Genomic DNA, 27,621 nt, shown 5'->3' with positions numbered 1-27,621 from the left:
AAAAATTGTAGCCTTCGTGTTCTTGACTATGTTAAGTATAACGACAAATTACATCGAGATCCGTTCAGCTATTCTGGAAATACCTTGAAACAAACATCTAACCATTCATCATCAGCTCACTATACGTCCCCACCGAGGGGCTCGGAGTCTACCCTAATTAAGGGTGATTAGGCCATAGTCAACCACGCTGGCCAAGTGCGGGTTGGTTGACTTCATCTTTTGAATTCTCAGATATGTGCAGGATGCATCACGTAAGAACGTCGGATAAATGTACATATGTAAATCGGAAATCGAAAAACACCTTGGTACATAGCGGGATTTGAACCCAGGACCTGTAGATTGCAAGTCAACTGCTTGACCACTGAGGCACCGATGCTCGTCAAACATTCGCATTTATAATATTAGTAAGATAACTAAAGTTGATTGGGATATGAAATAAAAAAAACATAAATCTTAAAAATTATTTTAATCTCTCCACAAATAAATTAAAAAATATAAACTTCAAATAAGAATGGCGTAATAAATAATGTCACGTTGTTATTAATAAAAAAATTATTGTTACGAAAACTGATTACTATATGTAAGATAGCGTACTAATTAGCTTCGACATAAACATGGATTACAAGTTGTATGAATAAACAGAGTCGGATTCAGTAATTTAAGGATACACAATCACAATGAGACAATTATATTATTATAAATAGAAAATTAATTATAACTAGAATACGCCCAAATACGGTTACGTTAATCGGGGTTTATAGTTCACTCTATTACAGCCAATAATATAGAATTACAAAATGCAAAGAGTTTTGTTTCAAACTCGTGACGTCACACTCTTAAGCTATCCTTAACATACCGAGCGGTATCGCAAACACATCGGAACTAGACACATTGCTAGACAAAACATTATAGACAGGCCGATGTTTCAGTGTTCACATTGCTAAATCACAAACAAACATGTTTAGACAAATTCCATTATAATTTATTGTGTTTGTTTATTTGTTTTCATTACAGTATCTGTTAGTTAAAAATTGTATTTTTTTTAAATAGAAATAATACGAAGGAACATTAAATAGAAGGGCGATTAAATACTTGAATGATAGTTATGTCTACGTCATTATTTAGATTTATATCTTAAACGCTAATGATCGAGCGAAGTGAGCAACAAATTAATATTGAGGACTAAATCGTTTCACACATCCGGAAACTTATTTCTTTATCCTATACAGTTTATGTTATTTTGTGCTTTTTATACAAACAACGTCAAATACTAATATCTAAGATTACGCAAATTGTCCTATTTTTTCATTGTAATAATAAAATATAGATATAAAATAGCGAATAGAATAAATATATAAATAACTAAACAGTACATTTTAATTTAAATCTTACAGCATTTGTCTATGAAAGAGGAAATCATTATAGTAAAACAATCGAAAACGCTTCGCTAAATCTATTAATTAAGGACATGAAATAACGTACTATTTTATAATATTTAATTTGCGTAATCTTAGTTCACGTTAAGTTTACAATCTTTTGATATTAAACATTTGAGTGATGTAAAGTTGTTTGTAAACGATGGTTTGGATCGAGTTATGTAAACGAATCTAAATGTAGACCGTGCTGTTGTAATGATGATCCGATGTTAGGTGTTGGAGCTTGGTTCCCGGTGTGGGGGCTTAGCCTGCGGGGGCGTAGCCGGTGGGGGGCTTAGCCCTTGTTCTCAACGGGCGTGGTGGTGAGCCCGGTCGGCGGCTTGTTCAGCACCGTCTTGAACTGCTCCGGAATCGGATGCTCCGTCTGAAAACATAACATAATTAATGTAACCTAAAATTATTTAAAATATTGATATCTTAGTAAAAAAATTCATTAAGAGGCTATCCATGGCTTAAAGAAATAGTACTGGCCAGGTGGTAACTATCTTAAACCCTATATTCTTTAAGAGCTTTAGTGGAAAAAGGGTTTTAGGATACAAGGAAGTGAGACTTACGTAATCGCCATTGGCTTTGGGCACAAGAACGTTCATCTCCGAGGACTTGGAGCTGACGATCTCGACGTCGAGCGAGTCCTGCGACAGGTAGATCTGGCAGCCGTCAGTCTTGTCGATGGAGATCGTCGGCACCTTGCCCAACACCTGCAACAACAAACATTACAACTTACAAAAAGAATGAAAAAAAATAATACGTGCATTCAACTCCCTGAATCCTTAAAGATAAACTGATGGGATTGTGCGAATTATACCAAATTTCCCTATTAAATTCATAGTAAGCTAACAAACGCTAAATTAAATTGGTTTAATACGCGGAAATTACAAAAAGAAGAATACAAAATAATATTAAAATGACACGCAACTAACTCATTAATTTTTAAATGTATAAAAATAAGTTGACCCAAATAATTCAGCAAACATAACTGCGGTTATGTTATGCTGCCTATTAAATTACGATCGCATTTTTATATATAGATAAAAATCTATATCATCTTACCGAACGAATCTGCAATAAAAAAGAAACATTTAAAGAAGAGACATTGTCAACAATGTCATTCAAAAGTCTTTGACATTTTGTAAAAATTTTATACTGAGAAAATTTATGTACAAACATGTGAATTTTATTGAGTTTAGATGTTCGCTTTATTTGTGAAGTTAGCGGTTGTGTTAGCGTTGCTTTATTTGCAGAACATACTGACGGTGGATAACAGTTCGACGGAGGAGGCCGAAGAAAAGGCTCTCTGGCTATGGGAGACGGTCAAGTTCATGGAAAACATCATAGATGAATACGGCGGCACGTTCGGAACGCAATGCATGAACGCCCTTAATATTCTTTACACAAACTTAACTCTTGTCAATGTGGTAAAATACATTTCCTATACACATAACAAATATCTCTAGGTTTTTTATTCTTGTAAGTGCTTTAAATTCTCGTTCCCTGGCTGCACGAATTTATATAAATATTCGATATTTACTACTTTATTCAAAATACCGTAAGTTTTTAAATTAATCTTTTAAACAATAAATGGGTGAGTAAATACAGAAATGCATTTTATAATTGCAGGTTATTTTTATTTTCAAATATGTACCGACATCGTTGTTTATGTATAGATATATGAAGAATTATTATCTATCGAAAAGAGAGCATCTACAACGAAAGCAACAAGAGTTTGAAGACATTCAACTACAGGTAATACTAGAAAATCCATCTAAATCCGTAGAAACTGTGACAAATGTTTATAATTAAATGTACATCTATTTATAAACATAATCTGATCAGATCATCTCTAAATTCATCCGAAAAGCTGTGTACAAATTTCCTTTTTTCACATGTGTAGCATACGATATAGTCTATTATTTAATAAGCGATAGATGTCTGTTGTATAGGTGAAGGTAGCAACAACAAAGTTAAGTGTACGCGAGGCAGAACACAAAGAGAGGTCAGAGGAGCTACGGCGAGGGCTGCAGCGGTTGCGCGGAGTACGCGCTCGCGTGCGTCAAGCGCTTGCAGACGATGATGACCTGCGCCGCGCCGCCGAATCCAATGCACTCGCAGCAGACATTGATGCACAACACGCGCAGAACAACCCCGAACAAGGTACATTACAGTTACAACGTTCTTAGACCATAAAAGCGTAACCCGTGAAATAATAACAGCGAAAACTTGATTTGAAACACAACAACCTCAGAATAAGTTGTAGGCAAACTGGAAAAAGCTAAAGGCTATACAAATTATTCCAGATTATTACTTCTACATATACTGTTACTAATTGTGCTTTACGTTTCAGAACAAAAAATTCTAATAGAATTAATGAAAGATTTAAAGATCGAACGTACAAAGTTGTCGGAAGTGGAAGCGGAGAACACGTACGGGGAGTACGGGGAATATGGAGAGTACGGGGAGTATGTACCGGCTGAGCCCTCCAGCCCCGAGGCAAGCATTTATTCATCTGCCAGTGAGAGTCAGAAGGAATGTCAAGTCAAAATAGTCAAAGTGACCAACGTCTACAAAGTATCATATCTTAGGCATTTTATCAAACAAAAAAGACTCAGAAGAGCATCGAAGCAAGCGCTCTTAAAAAGAAAGGTTTGAAATGATTTAATACGTTAAAATTTTACTATTTTGATAAATATCTCAATGGCATTACACATAAACATGTTCTTTTCAGATGGAAGACATAAAGAAATTACTAGAAGACTGGCAAAAGACGTTGAACATGGTGATCAACAGCAAACTGGCGATAGTGGACATAGATACGAACCACATGGAGCTCGCATCACAGGAGGCGATGGGAGACTTTAGCAAACCGCCGCTGCGCGATTCCTCCGACACAGACAGCGACATCAGCTGGTATCCGAACGCCTTTCGCAACTCACCCTATTGCTTTCAGGTAAAATTGTACTATTTAAGACTATTCCTATCCTTCTTATAGACCTATTATTTATATACTTTCATTCGCATAACTAGTGCGTCATTATGAATATTTAATCCAACGGACAACTTCCTATGATGACCTTAGATCGATCGTAAATCATAGAAACCGAGACGAATAAACCTATAACCATAGTATGATAGTTTTAAGTATTGATTGGTATCAACGTGTGCCAGGAGTCAGCGGACATGGACATGTCTCGCGAGTACTACGAGCCGGGCGAGGGGGAGGTGGCGCTGCAGACGGGGCTGCAGTCGGGGCTACAGACAGGGCTCGAATGCGAGTGGGGTCGGCCGCGACTCGCAAACAACCTGTTCGTGGTGACGGAGGAGACCAGCAGCCAGCTCGCTATACAGGAGGTGAAGAGCGAGGCGGGCGACGACTGGGACTGCAACGACATGGCTTCCATGTGACCTTGCTCCATTATTGTTATGTATTTTACTCTCAAATAGTAAGCATTTTGATACTGTATTTGTATCTTTGAATAAAAACAATTATTTATTAATGTAATTTTCAATTGTAGTAGCATTTAGTTAGTAAAAAGCGAAACGACTGTTCAAAATGTAATTCGATAGTCTGAGGGATGCTAAAATGATGATAAATAACAGCCATTCCAGAAAAGAAGAACATTTTCTTCGATGGCTACAGGATATTGTGTTATAAAATATATGACGCAATAACGGTGACGCAGCTCGCGTGAGCGCCGTATAGCACAAAGCGCTCAATATTCTTTGCACGTCTTTATGCAGCGCTTTAAAATATCCCAATACAAACATAATCTAAGTGAACCAACACAATCTCAAACACGTTTAAGCTTCATAGCGGCGCCGCGTACATCTAACTACACTTGATAGAAGATATATTTTTAACAAACTTACTAAAATATTATTGCAAACATGCAAAAATGTGGTTTTAATTACATTCACAGCTGCAAGGACCAAAGATTATTCGGAAAGACTATTATTTTTTTTTATTTTATTGTGTACTTTAGTGGATGGCATAGCAAACTGGAAGTCCGTGGCCAGAGATAGACCGAGGTGGAAAAAGTTGCTAGACCAAGCCAAGGCCCACAAAGGGCTGTAGAGCTAGAAGAAGAAGAACTTTAGTGGATAGCTCTGACAGCAAATTACATATTTTCAAAAGCTGTCGCATTTTGGATCGGGAAATGTAAAATTAATTAATTACCATTAATTAAATTTATCCGATTAACAGCATACAATTAATTATTTAAATTTAATTTAATGCAAATCATATTGCTTTTGTAATTTCATAAATAATATTTCATTAGGTGTAGTTAATTAGTTTTAAATGATAATTAAGCTCGTCATAAAATGGAACGTGACTGTAGACCCTAGTGATTTGACAACCGTAGTATGAGTAGGCGACTCGCCCTAAAATTACATCGTGGAATTATGAAAATTTAAAATTATCATGTTTCTTTACGTTACTATCACATAAGGGTTCTTATAATAATATTGTAGTCCCATAGATATGACCAAAGACGAAGGGTGGACCTAATCTATAAAAATTTCCACCGTATGAATAAATAAATCGGGTGTTTCTTTTTGGACCGATCGACCCATTTAGCCGATAAATCAGTAGGTCGATCGGTCCAACGGAAAACAGATAATAAATCCTTGTACGCCTTCTAGTGTTGCAAATATCCATGAGTGTAAAATTACAATAAATGTATGCGATCTTATGTTAATTTTTCTTTCTTCTTTCTCTTTATTGCTAAGAGATGCGAAGGACCTATAGAAGGATTTATATGCACATTGTACTGACCTGCATCTGAACAGACTGGCAGTTGACGAACTCAACGCTGGAGACGAGGTTGTCGAAGACGACAGCACACTTGGTGCAGGAGTCGAGTACGACTCCGTTGATCTTGCCGCGCACGGTGAGCGCAGAGTCGCGGCAGCGGTACATGTATACCACATTGTTCATATCAGCGTTTTCCACCACCAAGTTGGAGTTGCCCTTTTGATATTCCTGGTAACAAACGTCTTAATTAATAATAGATCATTTGAATAGGGAGATAAATAGAAAGCTATAAGTAGATGGCACATAAATAACCAAATAACATCGTCTATAAAAGGTTATGAGTATGGGTAAAAGACTTAACTACATTTAATGTGGCCTTTATGATCTACATAAAATTGTTTACTGATACAGTCAATGAGATTAAGAACAACATTGTAGGGAAATTGAAAAAAAAAGCTTTGCTAACAGTTTAGTCTCTATGGAGTAAGCTGTTATATATACTAGAATACACCGTCAAAGTCTACTACTGTGATTTAGGTTAGTAGCTGGGATTATAACACTATTGGTCCGCAGTAACTAAGATGGGTTGAATACTCTATTAACCTACCCTGTTGCCACCATAGAAAGACTGGAAGTGTCCTTCAATGCGACTGGGCAAGAGAAATGTTTTTATTTCAATGGAACTGAACTCGGTTGCAATCAAATCAAATGAATTAGGGATGTCTGTGGCATCGTGTTAATTGAGGTTAATTAACGTCGGTACCACGTCGTAAATAATTGAAACGTCATGAATACTCTGTGTTGCGTTTGCCGCGCCTCAGTTTCTATTGACTTTCCAAATTAAAATTGCATCAAATGCTGTAGTAAGGACTAAAATCAAGGTTTAAAACGATTCGGATTTTTTATCAGTTTTAACGCAGTTGCTAATATCATTTATGGATAAGTTAACGTAGAAATATTGTTGACAAAAGGTGAAAAACTAAAAATCAATACGAAACTAGGTCGATCCAAATATAAAAACAAATACTAAAGCAAATAAAATTGCAGGTAACACGTATATCCTTTGGGAAAGGATCACGACTCTTTATATTGTCCTCGTAAAGTAATCCCATAATACTAAACTATAAATCAATGGCCCGGAAGCCAATGTATTGGTATAAAAAAACGTCACATTAACTTTAGTATGGTTTTAAAATTCGTAAATTATCGTTTAATTAAAAAATAAAACGTTTCAGCTAACTTTTTTAGTTTCTTTTTAATAAGTACGCTATATTTCAAAGAGCAGTTTGTGCTTAATTGCCACTTAGCATATTCTTTATCAGTTATTCTCTGTGTTTAACTTATTTCTTACTTGTCTTTTAGACTTTAGTAGACTTTAATAAGTTGTATAATTATAGCTTTTACGTTCAAAGCAAAAGAGTCGTGTTCCAATTAAATACATCTCAGATATAGAAGAGACCAGGGAGTTAATGCTTGTTATCTCTTATTTCAACTGTTTACTCTTTGTGTATTTAATTATGAAATACTAGCTGTCACCAGTGACTTTGTCCGCGCGGAATTAAAAAAAAACATAATTAGTAGCCTGTGTTCTACCAGATTATGTTCTACATCTGTGCCAAATGTTAACGAGATCCGTGCAGCCATTCTGAAGATATCTTCAAACAAACATCCATCCAACCAAACAAACAATGGCATTTATAATATAAGAATGATAGTGTGATTCCAATAATTAATAATATTAGCAAAGTTCTAATAAAATCTGCATTATAAAATTGCTATTCCATGAATCGGAACCTAATTTTTTAACACTCAATCGAGAATATATAGTCAAAAGCTGTAAAAAAATCGATTACATGTGCTGTGTGCAATTTGGTTTGAATAGTAAAATCATATCCCAGAATACAGTGATATTCAAACATAGAATTCGTTTTACACCAATCAATATGATGTGTATTACTAAAGAATCGTGATTACGTACCAGCTTACATTATTAATTGTTCTTGTTTTTTCTAACCACGAACTGTGGACAAAGTCTTATGTAAACTAGTACACACATACAAAAGTAACTTTATAACAGCAAACAATCTAAGGACTTTGTCGACAAGTTAGAAACATGTCTCCTTTATACATCGTACTCTTATAACTTTGAAAAGTTTATAAAGTCCCTAACAAACATAAATTTCGAAGCGCTTCTTAAATAACAATAATTATAGGGAAATGTAGATTGAAGCAAAATTATTAATAAAACATTTTCAAAGTTGCCAAATTCATCTTATGAGAAAGTTAAACAGAATTGACATTTTGCGTATAGACTTTATTCATTGTATACTTGACTAGCTGTCGCCTGCGACTCCGTTCGCGTGGAATTAAAAAAAAACTTAATTAGTAGCCTATGTATCCTTCTCGACTATGGTCTACATCTATGCCGAATTTCACCGACATTAGTTGAGCCGTTCTGCAGATACCTTGTAACAAACATCCATCCACCTAAACATACGCATTTATAATATTAGCACGCACAAATATTTACTAACCTTAATATTACGACTATATTTCATGTCACTTTATTTAAATCTTTAAATGCAAATGAAGTAGACTTGACCCTTATATTGTGAAAGTTTTATTTACAATGTACCGCAACAGCTAAGCAACCTTCATTAAACTTTATGCGGGTACGGGTATCAGAGGGAATGGATGGCATTAGCGCGAAGTACAAGCTATACTCCCTTTTGTTAAGGAAACATCGTATTATATCGTAAACATAATCCACAGTGGGCAAAAGACACACAGAATGACCCATAAAATTTGAGAACTATTAAAGTTATCAAATAGAAAGGACGCAGTTCAGGATAGTTTTAAAAATTAGAAGCTACAAATTAAAAGAAAAACCATGACACTTCTATTCACGATTAGCTGTCACCCGCAACTCTTTCCGCACGGAATAAAATAAACTTAATTGGCAGCCTATGTTCTACATCTATGCTTAATTTTAGCGAGATTCATGCAGCCACCTTCTTTGGAGATACCTTAAACCAAACGATGATGGATGGATCTATCCATCCATCCAAACATTTGCTTTTATATTATAATATTAATAAGAGTAAGATTAGATTTTCCATTATTGAAACCAGAGCTTTGAATTAGTCGTTTGTTTGCGATTTGTTATTGCTTTGTGGTTAGTAAACCACGTTTGTTATTCGTTTAATAATTCAGAAAGGTTTCCTGAAAGGCCACTCGCAGTAGTGAGCGTTTCAATAACGGTATTGGCAAATTAAATTGCCATCGAGTGCCGTTTGTATGCCGAAGCCGCTGCTTTTGTGAACACAAGCTCATATTTCGGGAAATGATAAAAATATTGAAATAGAACATCTATAAAATAATATTAATATCATAACAAAGAGGAGTGAAAAAAGAACGAGAGAATAATTGGCATTTCTTTGTCTTATACATTTGAAAAGTTTCTTATATTTACGTAAATATCTTCATCACAGCCTATGTTTTCTTGTCTTATTGCAAATTTCTCAAACATATAATAGAAAAAATCCTATTGAAAGAAAATTATCTTCAACAAAAGACCTTTTATTTCTATAGTGCGTTGTACGAACTTTTGTATAAGGTCGAGAGTAAAAGGTTCACGTAGACTATAATTTATCACTGGCTTCATACTCTATATAATAAACTTACTCTTCAGAAAAACATGATCCAAAAAGATTTTGAAATCAATATTATTTTTATTTGCCCATTTTAATATTGAGGAAATAATTTCATGTTAAATGTTGACAGCTACCGTAAACTGTAAGTTGTTGATGTACTGCCAACTCTCATTTAAGAAGAACAGACAAATGCAAGAAAAATGCCTAGTCTTTCGTCTACCTTCGTTCGGTTGAATTAACACTTCTAGTCTGTGCCACAGTCCTAGCTCCAGTGAAAGTGTAAAATGGTAGTAAAGTGTATAAATATTTTCGGAAATGTCGAAGGCTGTTAACATCTCGCGAGTCGCTGCGCAGAATACAATATGTTGGGAAGTAGCAGGATGAGGGGATGGCTCAGCATAGCGCTCACATGACTTTGAGCCGCTAAGATATTTGAAATGAGTTATACTTACAATAAGCCACTTCTTGCCGTCGCGCATGAAGACAGGCGGCTTGTCGAGCTTTCCTGCGCCAGGTTGAGGCAGAGGTTTGGCGGGAGCGGGGGCGGGGGCGGGAGCGGAGTGCGCCGCCTTGAAGGGCGCCGGACCCTGGCGCAGCGTCGGGTTCTTGTGTGTCTGCATGTCCGCTGTCACCTTGCGCAGGTCTAACAATACAAAGAAAACAATCACGAATAATGCCTTTCATCAATTACATTTTCATGCCCCTGCATAGATCTTAACAATTGAGCTTAACAAAAAGAAATTGAAAATAATTGGGTTTATTCTTATCTTTACTTTAGTCGAAAAGAACTTATCTAATGAAATGCAGCACTTAGCAGCGAATAAATTATGATTTAGAAAGCTGACAGTAAAGTTCAAAATGCCATTAATTTTATGATTAAAAAACGAACTATCACATTTCACATATATACGAGAAATGTTGAGATTTATTGACAACATATAACGAAGGAACTGTGGTTGCAATGCAACTTTATAGCGACGATTTAGCTAACGGTTGTCGCGGCTGGATTTTGGCTGAAACACCGTTATATCTACACGTTAACCTCCACTTACACAACTATAAATAGAATAAACTGTGATTTAATAATGCAGTATATTTTATACCATCCATTGAAATGCATCAAACGATTTTCGTTTACATTCTTTGAGTACCGACCAACTAGACTGTCTAACGAAGGATTGAAATGATATTAACAGTGTGACTTTAAAATTATAAAGCTAACGTAATATTAGAATATCAGATTAGAACTTTTTTAAATATTCCACTAAAATCCATTAAGGTTTATAAAAAGAATCCTTGAAAGCAGCTAAAACCTATCTACCTATCCAACTTTAACTTTTGAAATCAACGCTACTATTAAAAAGTGGGCCAATTAGTATTTTTGTACGTAACGAATAAAATCAAAAACTACTGCATTGAGTTCAAAAATTCTTTTGGCATTCGAAAACTACAGTATCACTGAGTAACATGGGATATATTTACTAGCGAAAATAGGTTTTTTTTTTTAATTCAGCGAAGACAAATTCGTTAATAAAATTAAAACTTACTGCTGGTGATGCCTTCGCCTTGGTTGATCTCAGCGAAGAGGGCGCTGCGGTCGTCGACGCTGAGGTTGGCAAAGTCCGCCTCGGGCAGCATGGGCGGCGGCGGGGGCAGGCCGCCGGGCGGGGGCGGGGGCGGAGCGCCGGCGCCAGTGCCTGCACATGTAACACCTCGACATAATACAAGAGATCGCCTGCACCGCAATGTAAGCACCAATAGTCATCGAAAAGTCCGAGTCGAAGCGCCCGATTGAACTTTTGTGGTTAGTTAATCTTAGAACTTCCGGCTTGGTGAGCTTAAGTAAAAACCTTTTAATTCATCTTAGACAAACAGTGGAATTAAAAAGACAAATCATTTATTCGTAGTGAATAAACCTAATTCCTTAATGCCCGAATAATATGGTCTAACTTTGGCCAAAATATAAATTGTATGTAAAAACGAGAAGTGGAAATAATATTAATATTTTTAATAATATACAACAGGCAACTTTATTGCGTCAAGAGTAAGTTATCTAATTCAATTTTCTTAAGAAAACAAAACTCGATTGTGAGATTGAACATCGTCCATCCTTTGCCCTATTTCGGTTGAAAAAAGGATTACGTAACGCCCACATTTGTAACTATAGTTCTACCGAGACAAAGAAGGGAGGATAAAACAAAACTAGAACACGGAAAGAAAACAATGGATGGTAAAGTGCGGGAGCAAGCGAGATTGCGATCCGACGACGTCGAGGGAAATCAAGTAAAATATATTTTGGACAATTTTTACGTCCCCCATGTAATAAAATCGAATACATTTGGAGTAAAATTAAAATGCTTGTCGCGAACTCAATTATATTAATTGCGAATCGGATATCGATTTGCGTGACACAGAATATTAAACAAAGACTGAATGAATGTTAAAAAGCGTTTACTTTAATATATTAAAATAATTTACCAATAATTAAAAGGAATATTTAAATGGTTTTTTATTCAGTTTGATTTACACAAGAGTATAAGTGTTAACTGTTTCCGAACAGGTAATTATTTGCTCTTTGTTTTACCGTTATTATTTTACGATTTTATATGTTGTTTGTGATATTCTACATTGCCTTTTGCAATTGTATTTAAAACAGTTATATTTTTGTTATCTTAATTGATAACATTTTAATATAATATTATACATTATTCTATTATTCAGTAATTCACTATAATATAAGTCTAAAAGTAATGTAGTAATGGTCTAGCAAGCAATCAGGTCACCGACTCCAGGCCTGGCAGGCGCCTGCACCCTAATTGGCTTCACCATTCTTTTGCTATTTGACTTTGCAACGGTCTGATTCCCTTCCTAATTAGTACATCATAAATGTTAAAAGTAAACGCTAGACTATTGATTTATCACTTCTTTGTTGAAGTAAATTAAAAATATTACACGATTTCAAAGATTATTTCAAATTGAACGTAATTGGATCGTTACGTCATTATTAAAAATCACTTACCAGACCAGACAAGTCCGGTGGTGTGCTGCTGCTTGACGTAGGCCTGAAGATCGGAGAGAAGCTGCACCCAAGCGCGGCACCACTCCACGTGTCTCTTGTCCTTCTCCTTCCACTCCTTGAGAACTCGGTTCGTGTAGAACTGACCGGCGTCGTTCATCTCTTTGACGTAAGGAGCGGGAGTTGGGGACACTGCCACCCAGCCCAGAGCTGGGATGCTCTCAGATATCGCCGATAGATGGTTGAAGAAAGAAGAAACTCTATTCTTCTCTCGGAACTGCTGGATAGCAGATATCTTTTCGCTGGTCGGCGCTAATAGCTGAACTTCCTCAGCTTGCGATGGTTTGCTTCGTGATTGAGCAAGTTGAATGTAGCGAAGCTGCGCTCTATATCAAATAAAAAAAATCACAAAAAAGGCCTATAAAACAAAATTGAAAAAATGGAATAACTTAACTAAGCTGAATTGCTAACATTATGAAGTTACCAAAATCGCTATCATTTTTCGATCCTTTGAGCCAGAATATAAACTTAAGAATCTTGCAATTAAGCGAACACAATATTCAATGATGCATTGTACAGATATATTGGAATTTATCAAAGGGAATCGAACTTTATTTGCAGAGTCAGATATACAAAGAGAACCATTGAACCGCAGACTCTATAGACAACTATTTCAATATGTAATGTTCATGTAACAAAGTTTGCGGATTAATAAACATGGACAATACACTACGAGAAGTACGAAATACTATGGTATTCATACATATGAAGGAGACCAGTTAAATAATCTATTCACGACAAAATTAACCATCACAAGCGTACCCTTGATTTTCATCGATAAAATCAAAATGGTATTGTCTGTGGTGTAAGTGGTTTAGGGCACTTGTGCGATACTTACTGGAAAGCCTCGTTGACAAGGTTAGCGTGAGTGGCCACATCGCCGCCGATCTGCTGAGACAGCTCCAAATACGTCCGCAAAGGGCCCTGGCAACAAAATAAAAATCTTTAACGCTTAAATTCCACTTAAAAACTCCCTCAAAAAGGAAAAGTGATGATACCTTTTAATAGTCAAGATAAGCGATTACATTTACACTAGTGATCGCCTGCGACTCCGACCGCGTTAATATAAAAAAAAAACTTAATTAGTAGCCTAGTTGTTCTTCCAGACTATGTTCTTCATCTATGATAAATTTCATCGAGATCCGTTCAGTCGTTCTGCAGATACCTTCAAACAAACATACATCCATCCATCAATCCATCCTTATAGTAGACCAATTGGAAGTCTATTATGTTTTAAAACTTTATTTACAATTGACACAAGTTAAACATAAACTTTCATGATCGTACTATTTTCTTTCTGGTCTTTTGTGTCCCGTCAATAAATGTAACAAGGACTGTTGATTTGTTAGTACTATTAATCTACTTTTATTGGACGACTCGTGACGCTAGTTCGGCGCTGTAAATGAATTACGTTCGAGTTACGAGTTTGTTTTCGGTACAATCAAATGATCCAATTGCAACGAATAACCTTTTTATAACAATATGAGATGTAAGTTATTTTTATTACCACTTCGAAAGTGGTATCAATATAAATAAAACGTTATTTTATTTCTCATTACATTTATTGATATGTTAGTTGTCTGAGTATCTGTCTGAAGACCAAAAAAATTATGGATGGATTCAGTGAAAGAGGATTTACGTAAGAAGGGGGTGGATTCAGATATGACGGCTGATACAGATGTATGGAGTAGTACATACTATGCCGACCCTCCGTAAGAATAAGGGCACGTTGATGATATTGGCTGTCTAAGTATAGTTCATTTGAAAACAAATATTTTCTTCCGCAAAGGCCAAGTGGCAAAACAATAAAACAATTGAAACGAAAATTAATTCTTTCAAGTCCATGGATAATTAAATAACATTACACTTTGTCTCATACTAAAATCATAGACTTCAATTACCTCATCACATGCCTAATCAATGAAGACACATAATACAATAAAACGCATACCTATGTATTCAAATATGTTACTTAATTTTGTTATCTGAATGTGATGTGTTTATTTATATTTATTAGACGTTTTTACGGTGAAAGAAAACATCGGAATGCAACCTGGACATATCTGGATTCAAAGCTATATGTGAAGTCAACCAACCCGCACTGGGCCAGGATGTTTAACTGTGGCCTAGCTTAGGGTTGGTTCCGTGGCCCTTAGTGGGGACATATAGTGAGCTGATGATGATGAAGAATGTCATTTGTCATTAAAAAATAGTAATAAAATAATCGCACCGAAAAATTCCTGCACAATAAATTGTTATCCTTCCCAAGTTAATATTAAAAAGGTTGTATTATTCATTCGTCCTTACTTAAAAGGTCAAAGGGACAAAAGGTTTATCTGTCATAAGATAAATAAAGCCTTTTTAAGGCATTTCGTGCTCATTGTTAAAGCAAACCTCTTTTTATATTACAATTACGAAAATACAAATTTTATTTCAATCCAAACCAAGTCCAATCATTTCACGATTAGCTTCTTTCATCGAATTCATTTAAATGTTTATTTTTCTATAGAAATAAACGTTTTATTCGTTAGTGTTTTAAAAATTTAAAACCAGCTACTTTTTAATTTACAATACAAAATGCTTAAAGTAAAAATATTATCAGGGATAAATATATTATTTAGTTCTCTCGCACGGAGTAGATGGGCCCTTTGTGTGTCGTTTATCATGCAACAAGGCAGTACATCCGCCCACAAAAGAATAACAACACGAACTTTATTATCAGGGCCCATTCATTTTAATAATCGCACATTTTTGTATGTAATTATAGTCACAGAAAATTTATTTCCGAATTACTGTAAGACTGTTTGTTTAGGTCTTCATTATTAAGCTGAATATAAATTGCCGATAAAGTACTTATTAATACAGTCTCGCTTTTTTTTAAGGTAGAGGTGATTCGCCTCTGTAAATAGAATTCTTGTTTCTTTTCACCATCATCAGTTCACTATACATCGCCACCGAGGGGCTCGGAGCCTACCCTAAGTTATGGGTGATTAGGCCATAGTCAACCACGCTGGCCAAGTGCGGGTTGGTTGACTTCACAGATATCTTTGAATTTCTTCTTAGATATGTGCAGGTTGCATCACGATGATTTCCTTCACTAAGAACTTCGGATCAATGTACATATGAAAATCGGAAATCGAAAAACACATTGGTACATGGCGGGATTCGAAACCAGGATCTGCAGATTGCAAGTCAAGTCCTTGACCCCTGAGCCACCGACGCTCTTTTACGAATACTAAAACATTAAATTTAGACGTTACCGGCTAAGTTTCCATCCTTTGATCCAACGACTAAGCAAAAGTTATTAAATTTTAATGCAACATACACAACTATGATCAATACATCAATTAACTTTACATTGAGAGTGTGTTTAACTTTGATAACCACACGAAACAACAACGGTTAACAACATTTACCTACGCGAACTTTATCTACATGCCATAATCCTTATCTCAATCCATTAGGCATAACACTCGTAGTTTACAGTACCTTTAAGTTAAGCTAACAGAAATGCTTTTTCTCTTGAAAATACAAGATTTTCAACATAAACTCAAATCATATTTCCACGAAAGTAAACTTTTTATAATAAACACCTAAATATTTTTCATAAAATAGGTCAAAGCGAGATCAAAATTTTAGGTAAGAACGTAACTAGAAAAGAGTAAAAAATTGCACATTTAGCTTTTTTGCTCTAATAATTCGAAAAGTAAAATTTATACGTCGAGAAACCGTTGAAATTTCAGTACAAATTTATTCTTAATTTTGCCTTTACGATCGCATCTTATTAAGGTAGGTAATGAAGAAAGTTGGGCGCAACAACTTTTGATTAGGCAGGCAAACAGATAAGGTAAATATTGTTCTTGCCTCGGTAATTAATTTAAGCGAATTTCGACTCTGCGTATTAAACTCGGAACACGTCAAGTTAACCTTCGTTGACAAAATTAAAAGTGAACTTGTGAATCTAGGATGGAAAAAAAAATAAAACACAAAATAAGCACGCAAAACTTAGAAATAATATTAATTTCTACGTTGATATTCCGGTAAGAACAAAAAAACTAACAGACTTCAATAATGTCGTGTCTAAATACAATTATGAAATAAAATATACCAACACAGAAACTTCTCGAGAGCTGTTTTCCAATATTTTTCGATATTAATATTGTTATGTTATAAAATATTTTCCATAGAAAACCTTCAAACAATTTTTCAGCTTTAGAAAATATTTTATAAAATTATTTTCATTAATAAAGCCGGGACGAGTGCTCGTTACAAATTTTATTTCTTACTTCCCACGTAATAAAAGCACTTAATAAGAATGAGAGAGGAAGGTAGCGGCAGCGTATTGCTCGACCTAACGCTAACAAAGTGTACAACGGCGAACATCTTGGAAATTCATTAAAATTTCTGGCCATATGTTTTATTTAAAATATTTCAACAGCTTCATATTTTTTATTTAAAAATATGAAGCTGTTGTCTTACTACGTATTTTTTTTTAGTTCTTACCTGCATCAAATCTTGATACCCGATGACACTCATGCTGTCTACCGCTGGCGTCTCTGGGAGCTCTACTTCTTGTGGCGGTGTTGGTGCTGATGCCTGGGGTTCTGGGAACTGAGGTGGCGTCGACTGTGGGATAGGCGACTCAGGTGCCGACGGTTGAAGTGCCGGAGACTGAGGAGGTGTGAGTGGGCGAGCTCGTAGCACGGGGAGCCGCTCGAGCCGTGTAGTCACACGCTCCAAACGCTCAATAAGAGCCTCAAAGTCGGCCGCTGGGTTGCTGCCTCCAACTATCTGCTCACCTTCACTGCCTACAACAATAGAGCATATGTAATCAACTGTATGTAACTGTATTAAAGCAGATAGGTTTAAAATATTTACAATTTCAGTAGATAGAGATTTGCCCGTAGTAAGTTCTGGTAAGTCTCTTTTGGTTTTTTGTATATTTTAAGGATAAAATATTTTTAATTATTCTCGAATGTGGTGCAACAAAGTCCGGTAACCTATCACACTGAATACTTTTATATAGTACTAGCTATCTTCCGCGAATCCGTCCGCGCGGAATTAAAAAATGGTTCCTAAAGGGTTTCCCGGCAATTATTCAAATTTTTCTCACCTTTTAAACCTTCCCTAGACCTCCACGAACATTTCAAGACCACGATAAGATAAATCCGGTGAGTGGTTTTCGAGTTTTAGCGAAACTAACGAACAGGAATTGATTTTTATATATATAGATTTTCTTTAACTCTCATTCCTATTTAATTGCTTTACGCGCACAAAAAATAGCGTACCATTCTCAATGTCCATGCATTAATATTTAATATCATCGGTACGATTCATTAATAAACTAAGTGCAGAAAATTAATACAAAAAATAGCTCATTCTCTACACGTATAATTTTCTATTGGATCGTTGTAAATATTTCATCTTTGGAATTTAACATGTGAAGTATTTACGATGCTTGAGTAAACGCGCGTTATTCGTGCGAAACGCGCTCTTTACAATACAAAGAGTAAATTTCAGCCACCGTAAATATATTTTCTATGTAACCATAGCTTAGAAATACATACATAATTTCCAAGAAAAATAATAAGATTTTAATAAATATGTCAAATTAAAAAAAGAGGCACAGAATATCGTCCGATCTGGACTTTGACGTTTTGTACACACATTTACTTCTTTTGTCATTAATAATTTGAATTTATCACTTTCCACCGCAATTGCACAGACTCTAAATTAAAAAAATTGTGTACAAATTCGCATCTTACCATTTGCCCTTTCGGATATTTCGGTATCCGTTGCCGATTCCTCAGTGCAAACATCCTCGACAGTTGTCCGTCCTTCAAACATCTTTATAATATTTCTCATATTTGGTATACGATCATTATCGGCCATTACTTAAAAGGCACAATAATTTATATTCAGTTCAAACGCACACGATCACGACAGAAACAGACTGACAAATGTTAAAATTTTATTAAACAGTCGTACTGATAGGACGTGCGCTATCATCAGAGATATGAATACGATAAACTGACTAAACCTAATAATACAATGATAAAATGTATACATTACGTGCACCTATTCATTGCGACTTCTCAAAAATAACAATTACATCATTTTCTACGTAACGTGACAAAATTTCAAACAACAATACATATTATTACGATTACACAACTTCGTAACATAACGATTAGTATGAGGTAATTCGGATTACAGAGCCTAGCACAAAAATTTGCGAGAAAATAACGACAATCGACAAAATATGCAATAGATATGTAAAGTACTTTCAAACCAATTTTGATATATTTTGACGAAGACGTTATGAAACTGTATATCGCAAATATAAGTGATAGACCTTCTGTCCTTTTTATTTTAAGGTTCGATTCCTACCTTAAATTTTCCACTTAAGTGGTTATCATCGCCTAACCATCCTTACATTAGTTACTAAGAAGAATAAATGCTGTAAATACTAAAACATAAACTCATCTACGAACGAAACTTAGTAAAAAATCTTGTACAGTCATAAAAGAAAACAATTTGTTCAAATTAAAAGTAAGAAGTGAAATCCGCGCGTAAAACAGAATTAGTGTAAGACCTTAGGAGCTTTGCGAACATTTACGTAATAAAAATAAACAGTAATATGTTTGACCGCCATAATATAAAAACTTTTATCATTACAACTCCGTAGATTGACCTGATGATTACCACTAGCTAAGGTACAAGTACTACCTATTTTTAATAACACTACATCTTAAAGAAAACAAAATAAAATACAAATTTGATGGTACACCAAGTAAGGCACTAAACGAACTGAAAATATAACAACTAATTTAAAATAGCGGAGTAAAGTTACGGCGCCTTTCCGGTACAATTATCAACAGACGTGTCAATGACACATTAACGATAAAATTAAACACTCCATACCTCTACATGCATGTACAATACCAATCGTTATAAAAATAAACGAGTACAGCCCTGGTAAGAGTGATTGTTAAAATTTAGATGTTTGTCAGAAGGTATCTCCAGAACGGCTGCAGGGATCTTACTGAAATTTGACATAGATGTAGAACGTATCCTGGAAGGAGATATAGTCTACTAATGATTTTTTAATTTAGCACGGGCGAAGTCGCAGGCGATAGCTAGTATGCAATATTTGAATGTTTACTTTTTTTTAACAAAACTCGCTATTCTACTAGAAACGTATTGTATAAATATTATTTGATTACATATTACATTTTAAAATAACACTTTTACAGTTAACATTTGGTTTTATAAAAAGAAAAGATGTCTTCAACTCCACAGCTCAACAGTAACATCTGATTATAATTTCAATGCAAACAACAAAAACCACTTGAACGGTGAAAAGCATAAGTAGTTATCAGTTGTAACAAATAAAACTTGAAATATGTTAAAAGCATGAACACGGGTATTGTTAGTCCGTCTACTCGACAGCAGCTGCAGAATATTTTATATAGCGTTTTGTTCATTACATTTTAGGTATCCAAAAATAAATTAATTTGAACGGACAAGGAAAATTTCAGCGTTCCTATAATTTGGCATCGTATTTTAAGTTACTAAAGCGAGTTTATGAAACCTCTCTCGGTGTTATATAGTACACCGAGAGAGTTTTAAAGTGGATTAGCTATCAGAGCGGTGGATAAACTTATCAACAATACATAGAGGGATAGGCAGAGATTATAACTTACTATTTAACATAGACTACTTATCTATAGATATTAATAAAATTGGAGTGTCTGTATATAATGTACACATGTTGTATTTGCTTTCTTGAATACGAAAAACCAATTTTTAAATTTTTTAACCCCTGTCTGTCATCCTGGCCGCCTTTGTTTCGCATAATCTCCAGAGCTGCTGGACCGACTTTAATAGGTGTTTGATGGTAAGGTAGGTGATGCACACGGGCATATTATAGACTACTTCACTTTTCTAATCAAATCAAATCAAATAGAAATAAACTTTACTTTTAGTTTTATTACTTTGACACACACACACACACACACACACACATCTGTTCTCTTCTCTACATTATGTGTAGGTGTTTTGTGAACAATAGTAACGAGTGCTGATTTTCTCTACTGCAAGACATTATAATCTGAATTGATCACTTCCTATACAATCATAAGCCAGAGCTCAACATCCTGCAAGATAATATAAATCTTGTAGATATTTTACAACTGCATAAAGAACGCTGTTTTTTATCTAACACATGAACTTATAAATAACTATACACTGGTGATACAAGACGCACGTTGATATATAATTACAAAATAACGGTAAATACAATTTACAAGATATGAAAGACGGCACTGAGGAGAAACCGCAAGCTATTTGAGCTAAGCTTACTGTAAACCTGCCCGCCTGCGGTTAATTACTCTGAAAATTCGAACGTCTACCGTGGAAATAAAGCCAAGGTTTTCGTCATTGCTTTTTATAAATAAAATGCCTACTAAGGTTTATCAAGTGAATATAAATTGTATAATAATTAAATATTATTTGTTGCTGACGTTTGACATTGACATTGGACAGTAACGTTTCGTAGGATAAGCCGTATCCTAATTTTGTTCGCGGAATTCCAATCAGAAGTTATTTATTTAACATATTTACCGTAACCAAAAATCTATATATGTAAAAAAAGTCGTCTTAGTTACACTATGTATAACTCAAGAACGGCTTTACCGATATGGCTGAAAATTGGTGAGGAGGTAGCTTAGAGCCAGGAGACGGACATAGGATATTATTTATTAATTTTTTTTCGAATTTATGATTTGAAGAGTTGCTTTTTATTTAACTTACTAACATTATAAATGCGAATGTTTAGATGGTTTTGATGTGGATGGATGGATGGGTGTGCTATACTAATTAAGTTTTTTTTATATATCCCCGCAGACGGAGTCACGGGCAACAGCTTGTGTTATGTATAAAAATTACAGTAATTTATTCGTTATACAATTAAATTGTGTATAATAAAGATTCGCAATTCTACGCAACTAGAAAATAGAAAGGCCTTGTCCACTCTTCACTGTATAAAAGCTCTCAAGGAAATAATAGATCGAGTGACCGCATGGAAGTTAAAATTGCCAACTTTTTAACTAAGCTTGGGAATGGGAGAATACAAAGCGCGAAGCTTGTATTTAAGAATCGGTAACAGGAATTGTAGACAGAAAGAGAAATCGAAGGCTTTATTGAAGTGTTGCGAAGGAAGCGAGCATCGGGAAGTCTTTGTTATGAGGAAATTGACTCTTGACGGAAAATGTACCTACGATAAGATGGACTTTAATAGAATTTTTCAAATATCATATTCTTGCCAATTTACAATATGTATTAATTGTTTATTACCACGAGTATTTCTATCTGAAATCTGAAAACTAAAATACATAATTGAGTTTCAACGAAATTCGTTACCGTACGTACGTCTGGGCTAAATTATAATAATTTCGTAATCTTTCAAAGTTATAAAATGAAATGGGTATAAAGGTAATCTTCTTATATATAAAACTCTCGTATCACAATGTTAGTTACCATACGCCTCTGAAACGGCTTGACCGATTTTTTTTTTTATATTTTTATATGCATATTCAGTAAGTTTGAGATTCGGCTATTATCTCACCTTTTTAATCTCACCAGGACAAAGTCACGGGCGACAGCTAGTAAATTATATATGTAGCAGTCTGCTAAAGCCGTCGTATCAAACTTTTCCGCAAAAATATTACATTCACTTCCATTTGCAATTTATTCGAGTGTTGGAGTGCACTCACACTAGTCCTTGACACAGAACCTTTCTCCGATCTTATACCGCATGCATTACTGGGTCAGAGACAAGTGGAAATTGTAGACATCTGTTGTACGTGAAAGTCTAAAACTCTAATGTATATTTTTCGCACTATAGTCAGCAAAATATGCGTCAAACGTCATCTGGTATCATCTTTATAACATACTGACTGTCGCCCGCGACTTCGTCCGCCCGGAATTAAAAAAAAAACATATTTAGTAGCCTATGTGTTGTTCCAAACTATGCTCTACATCTATGCCAAATTTCATCGAGATCCATGGAGCCTTTCTGAAGATACCTTCAAACAAACATCCATCCATCCAAACATTTCCAGATGTGATTATGATTTTTCCAGTTACCACAAAATAAATTTATACAACTATTCCAGAGTTCGATAAATTTGTTAAGCGAAAATATTTTTTTATAATATTCCTAGGTAACGTTCCCTAAAAAATGTAAGCGTAATTAAGTAAAGGAATGTTTAATTACTCCGAAGATTCCAAACCAATTCCGTATTAAACCTGTCTTAATTAAATTGATGATTGAATCTTAAAAATATATTCCATATAATACTTAGTACATTTAATTTAGTAAGACTCAAAAACCGTTAACAGGAAATTCTATAACATTTTTATATAGAGTACTAGCACTCTAATATTAAGTATATCTTAAATATTTTTAGTGTTATGATTCAATTTATTTTATTCAAAAATGCAATATTTTAAGAATTTAATATCACTTATGGATGAATAATTATGAATTTAATATTACTTTCTCATCACACTGGATTCAATATTATAGAAATTCCAATACGTTAAATTTTCAGTCGGTTTCGAAATAGTACGCATACTCTGATACATCACATGAAACCATATGTTATTCCAAACTTTATAATTTCTTTTACAATGTATGATTACCGACGAATAGCGTTGACTAGCAATATTAGTCACGCTTGACCTGTTTAACTCTCCATCCATATAAAGCTCAAAGGCGACCGGTTTAAAAAAAACTTTCGTTAATGCAAGACATAATGCAGTTAAGTTACTTGAAAAATTTTACAAATTTTACCCATACCGAAAATCACACTTATTATTCAAGACGAATGGAACCTAGCAAGATAGGCCTCTTAACTTGCTCTACATTTCATACCCTTCAGCTAAACGAGAGACTCGTACAATTTTAACGACCCTTTTCCAAGAATGTTGTAGAGTACACAAGTTTACTACATACCGCAAAGGTAAGGGAAATTTAATAGTCGTTACTAATAAATAACAGTTACATAGTTTTATGTCCTTCCAAATTAAAATAATATCGCTTTATGGTATATTGAGATTATTTAATTTTGTTTTGTAAATTATACGATTGAACAGTCCAATCTTACTATTATAAATGCGAATGTTTAGATGGATGGATGTTTGTTTGAAGGTATCTCCGGAACTGCATGAATCTCGCTGATATTTTGACATACATGTAAAACATAGTCTGGAAGAACACACAGGCTACTACGTTTTTTTATAATCCACGCGGACGGAGTCGTGAGCGACAGCTAGTAACAAAATAATTACAAGATAAGAGAGATGTTAGATAGGTAAAAACTACGATATAGCTTAGGGAAATATCAGCGAAATTTTGACTATGATACAACATTTTGATCTGAACATTAGTACGAAACTATCAAGTACCTAAGTAGATATTACGGTGGACGGATGTAAAATAAAAAGTGATATTCCATAGCATGTCTATAAAGCTACCTTAAAGCTATAAAAAGATACTTTATAACATTGCTCTCCAGCTCTGTGTTTTATGTATGTTATTTAAGAAATGGGAATTCTGCCAGCCAGGTCGGGGCGACACAATTCACTAACAAAATTCGAACCTTCGTTATATTTATCAAGAGAAGTACTGGCGTTCCATTTTGATATTGAAAATGAAATATTCATTACGTGATCCGCAAAATTTGCTAAGCAAATTGCACCGGCGAGCGTCTGCAAATAAAGTGCTACCATAGTTTCATACTTGATTTGTGTGTATTCTAGTATGGAACTCCATCTAATATTTCTTGTATTTCTCGAATTCTAGTTTGTACACAGACAAAATTATTTAAATATAATTTAAGAGTCCTACTTTTTGTAACTCATAATTGTTGTTTCTTAAGTTATTTTCTTCTTTTTATCACGTATTTTTACATTATTTTTGGTAATTTGTAATTAAGTATTTAACACTTTTATATGTCAAAAACTACGAGTCAGTTTTAAGCACCATAACATAATCTAAAACAAAACTACTTACTAAACATACACACCAGTATTTTTAAAAAATAACACAAATGTCAGCACGATATCAAAATATTACCTAGACATTTCTACTATAATATCTTTCCACCATATTGAAGATATAAATTCATTGGACACAGTAGATGTATAATCTCTACTCGAATAACTTGTAATTTTATTAGTACACTGCGCTTCAAAACCGGAACGCTTTGATGCTCGCAAACTCTACTTGGCTATAGAAATAGTCATCATTTACAAACTAGCCTATCTAGTCGACTTACAAGGAATAACTACAATCGGTAACATGCAACTAATACATCTTGAAATAAAAATGAGCAATTAAGGTAAGTAATACCGATTTTCAAAACTAAACCTTAACGCCAATAAAGATTTCATAAAGAAAGTATGAAAAGAAAGGGATCTTTTATTCAAATCGTCTGAAACATAATGGTGTAGAATTAAAAGCAATCGTAAATATCTGGCATAAAACAAACAAGACAATGATTTTCACAGAGAACATTCGCAGAACTTGTATTGTATAAATGCTCACAAAACATGTGCTAAGATTGTACTTACTTTTTATAAGGAAAGGTTAACGTACAGACGAAGGATACCACATGTGTTTATCTCTCAACAAAAAATATCAAACGATGTCTGAAACAGCGCTTGTTTTATTTTACTGCCTTTGAATCTGCTCAACGAATCGATTACGATTACTGTATTTGGTTTCCCGTTGCTACCGAAATAATTTAAACCACTATATAAATGATACAAGCTCGAATAATAACATCGATTTTTAATCGATACATTTATTAAACGTGTAGAAGAAAAATCATGTTTCTTACAAAAATTATAGTTATTACAAAAACATTAGGATACAATAGATTTTTGTACGGGTTTTTCCTACTGTCAGGAAGAAAATCCGACACTGTGCCGTTATACTGGCGCAACACTAGCCTTACTAAAATGTCGACGTTTAAGCCCCCTCCCTAATCATTCTGACACTTGACTTTGTAAACGCCATTCGTGCCAAAAGATTTTAATTAATAATGTCTAAAACTACTACGATAATTCTATTATCTATGATATAAGTTCATAGTGAGTCCTCTAGAATGTACAGCAACTCTCGTAAAGGTATAAGAATTATTATCCACTTCACATTTAGTTACGAGTTTTATAATTGCTCCGTTGATATTCATGCGAATAAAGTTATTTTTACGTGTATTTGAATTTAACGTTGCTTGTTTTGTTTTAATAATACTAAATGAGCTCAAGTTTCAACAGTCGTGTCGTAAAACTGTTTTAATATAAGGTTAGCGACTCAACTAAAGTATATATACATAAGAACTTTAACATTATTTTTCTGTAGCATAAATTTTTGACATCTGCTTAGAAGAATTATATTATACATACTGTAATCGTAATATATTTAAACAGTAATATTCAAATTACATTCTGCGATAACGTCTCAGTCCCTTCATGACATCTTTATATGTACACTAATTGAATAAGTATTTATGAAGTAAACAAATAAATTAAAATTGTTAATGCCACATTAGAATACAATAATGATAACGTAATATACCGTCATCGTCCTACTCGATGCACAAACAATCGTTACCAAAAATTATAAACACGTATACACAGAACGGAATATTTCCTCGTACACCCTATTGTTATATAATAGACAATGGCTTAGAATCTCAGTCATCACGAAAAAATAGACAGGATTTAAATCCATTGAGAAAAAACTATTGTAATAATGTATTGATGATAACTCGACATTGTTAAATGTTTACGGCGTCCACTGATATCTCTTTTCTCCTATTATATTTACGATGAGACAAATTTATTCTGTTTCTACTGTTTTTATTGTCTGTGATTTGAAGGTAATTTCATGACGTTGACCATTGAATGTGCGATGTGTATTTTATTTATCATGCACAATCATTTAACTTTTCGATCAGGCGCGACCGAACGACATCATTGTTGCATCCGGCGTACGCTTCGTTGCCCATATTACATCATGACAGTTATCGTGTTTATAAATAAAAAAATCACAAACCTATTACAAATATTCAAAGGGATGAGATAATAACTAGATTTAGAACGTTAGATCGTATCTAAAAATAGTTGTGGAAGAACTTATGAAACGAAACGCTCCTATGTACGTCTCCGTTTCGGGAATAAGCTCCGAGAACGGAAGGTCAACTTTTAAAATAGCATATTACACATACAAAGTCAACTTACCAGTTCGCAGAACAGGAAATAGGGATATGAAATTGCACAGTAAACACAATGTTTGGACACTGCACAGTTGAAAACACTGACAAGTAGAATATATGCGTGCGGGCGTGCGCGGGCGCCGGCCAACACTACGGTACGCGACGGTCGACTGGTGACTCCGTGATTCAGAGATCGGCACCGGTCACCCGGTCTCTATACACCAAATGACGAAGGCCGAGCGGCCTGTGTACTCGCCGCGCCCGACCCGTCACAAACATCGCAATGACTCATTGCATGACGTCGGCCTTAGCAACATTTGACAGTGCAGCTGTTATCAACGTCCTATAATATAACCGATCATAGCGCAGCGTTGGAACTAAAAGGATAAGGCTCGCAGCCTTGACGAAAAGAATCAAC

General features: G+C 34.7%; 2 protein-coding genes across 4 annotated transcripts; one reads left to right on the top strand and one right to left on the bottom strand.

Annotated features, from left to right (window-relative positions):
- Positions 1–476: 476 nt before the first annotated feature.
- Positions 477–27,404, bottom strand: capt (adenylyl cyclase-associated protein 1). Of its 2 annotated transcripts, none has more exons than XM_013321268.1 (9): positions 27,229–27,404; positions 17,419–17,723; positions 13,754–13,839; positions 12,859–13,241; positions 11,387–11,536; positions 10,292–10,482; positions 6,208–6,414; positions 1,991–2,134; positions 477–1,800 (listed from the first exon to the last, which is right to left on the bottom strand). In XM_013321268.1, the coding sequence occupies exons 2-9, from the start codon at positions 17,449–17,451 to the stop codon at positions 1,711–1,713; spliced, it is 1,284 nt and encodes a 427-aa protein (XP_013176722.1). In that variant the 5' UTR covers positions 17,452–17,723; positions 27,229–27,404; the 3' UTR covers positions 477–1,710. The 2 variants fall into 2 exon arrangements, with proteins under 2 accessions (XP_013176722.1, XP_013176721.1); XM_013321267.1 differs by lacking the exon at positions 27,229–27,404 and adding an exon at positions 18,681–18,889.
- LOC106124525 (uncharacterized) lies at positions 2,441–4,935 on the top strand. 2 transcript variants are annotated; one of them, XM_013321270.1, is made up of 6 exons: positions 2,441–2,851; positions 3,054–3,179; positions 3,377–3,587; positions 3,778–4,076; positions 4,159–4,380; positions 4,602–4,935. In XM_013321270.1, the coding sequence occupies exons 1-6, from the start codon at positions 2,624–2,626 to the stop codon at positions 4,833–4,835; spliced, it is 1,320 nt and encodes a 439-aa protein (XP_013176724.1). In that variant the 5' UTR covers positions 2,441–2,623; the 3' UTR covers positions 4,836–4,935. The 2 variants fall into 2 exon arrangements, with proteins under 2 accessions (XP_013176724.1, XP_013176723.1); XM_013321269.1 differs by having other exon boundaries at positions 2,446–2,851; positions 4,599–4,934.
- Positions 27,405–27,621: the final 217 nt, after the last annotated feature.

Source organism: Papilio xuthus, unplaced genomic scaffold (genome assembly GCF_000836235.2).
Source record: "Papilio xuthus unplaced genomic scaffold, Pxut_1.1 DF825946.1, whole genome shotgun sequence".
Taxonomy (NCBI): Eukaryota; Metazoa; Arthropoda; class Insecta; order Lepidoptera; family Papilionidae; genus Papilio; species Papilio xuthus.
The sequence above is the reverse complement of the archived record's forward strand: the minus strand, read 5'-3'. Positions and strand labels throughout refer to the sequence as shown.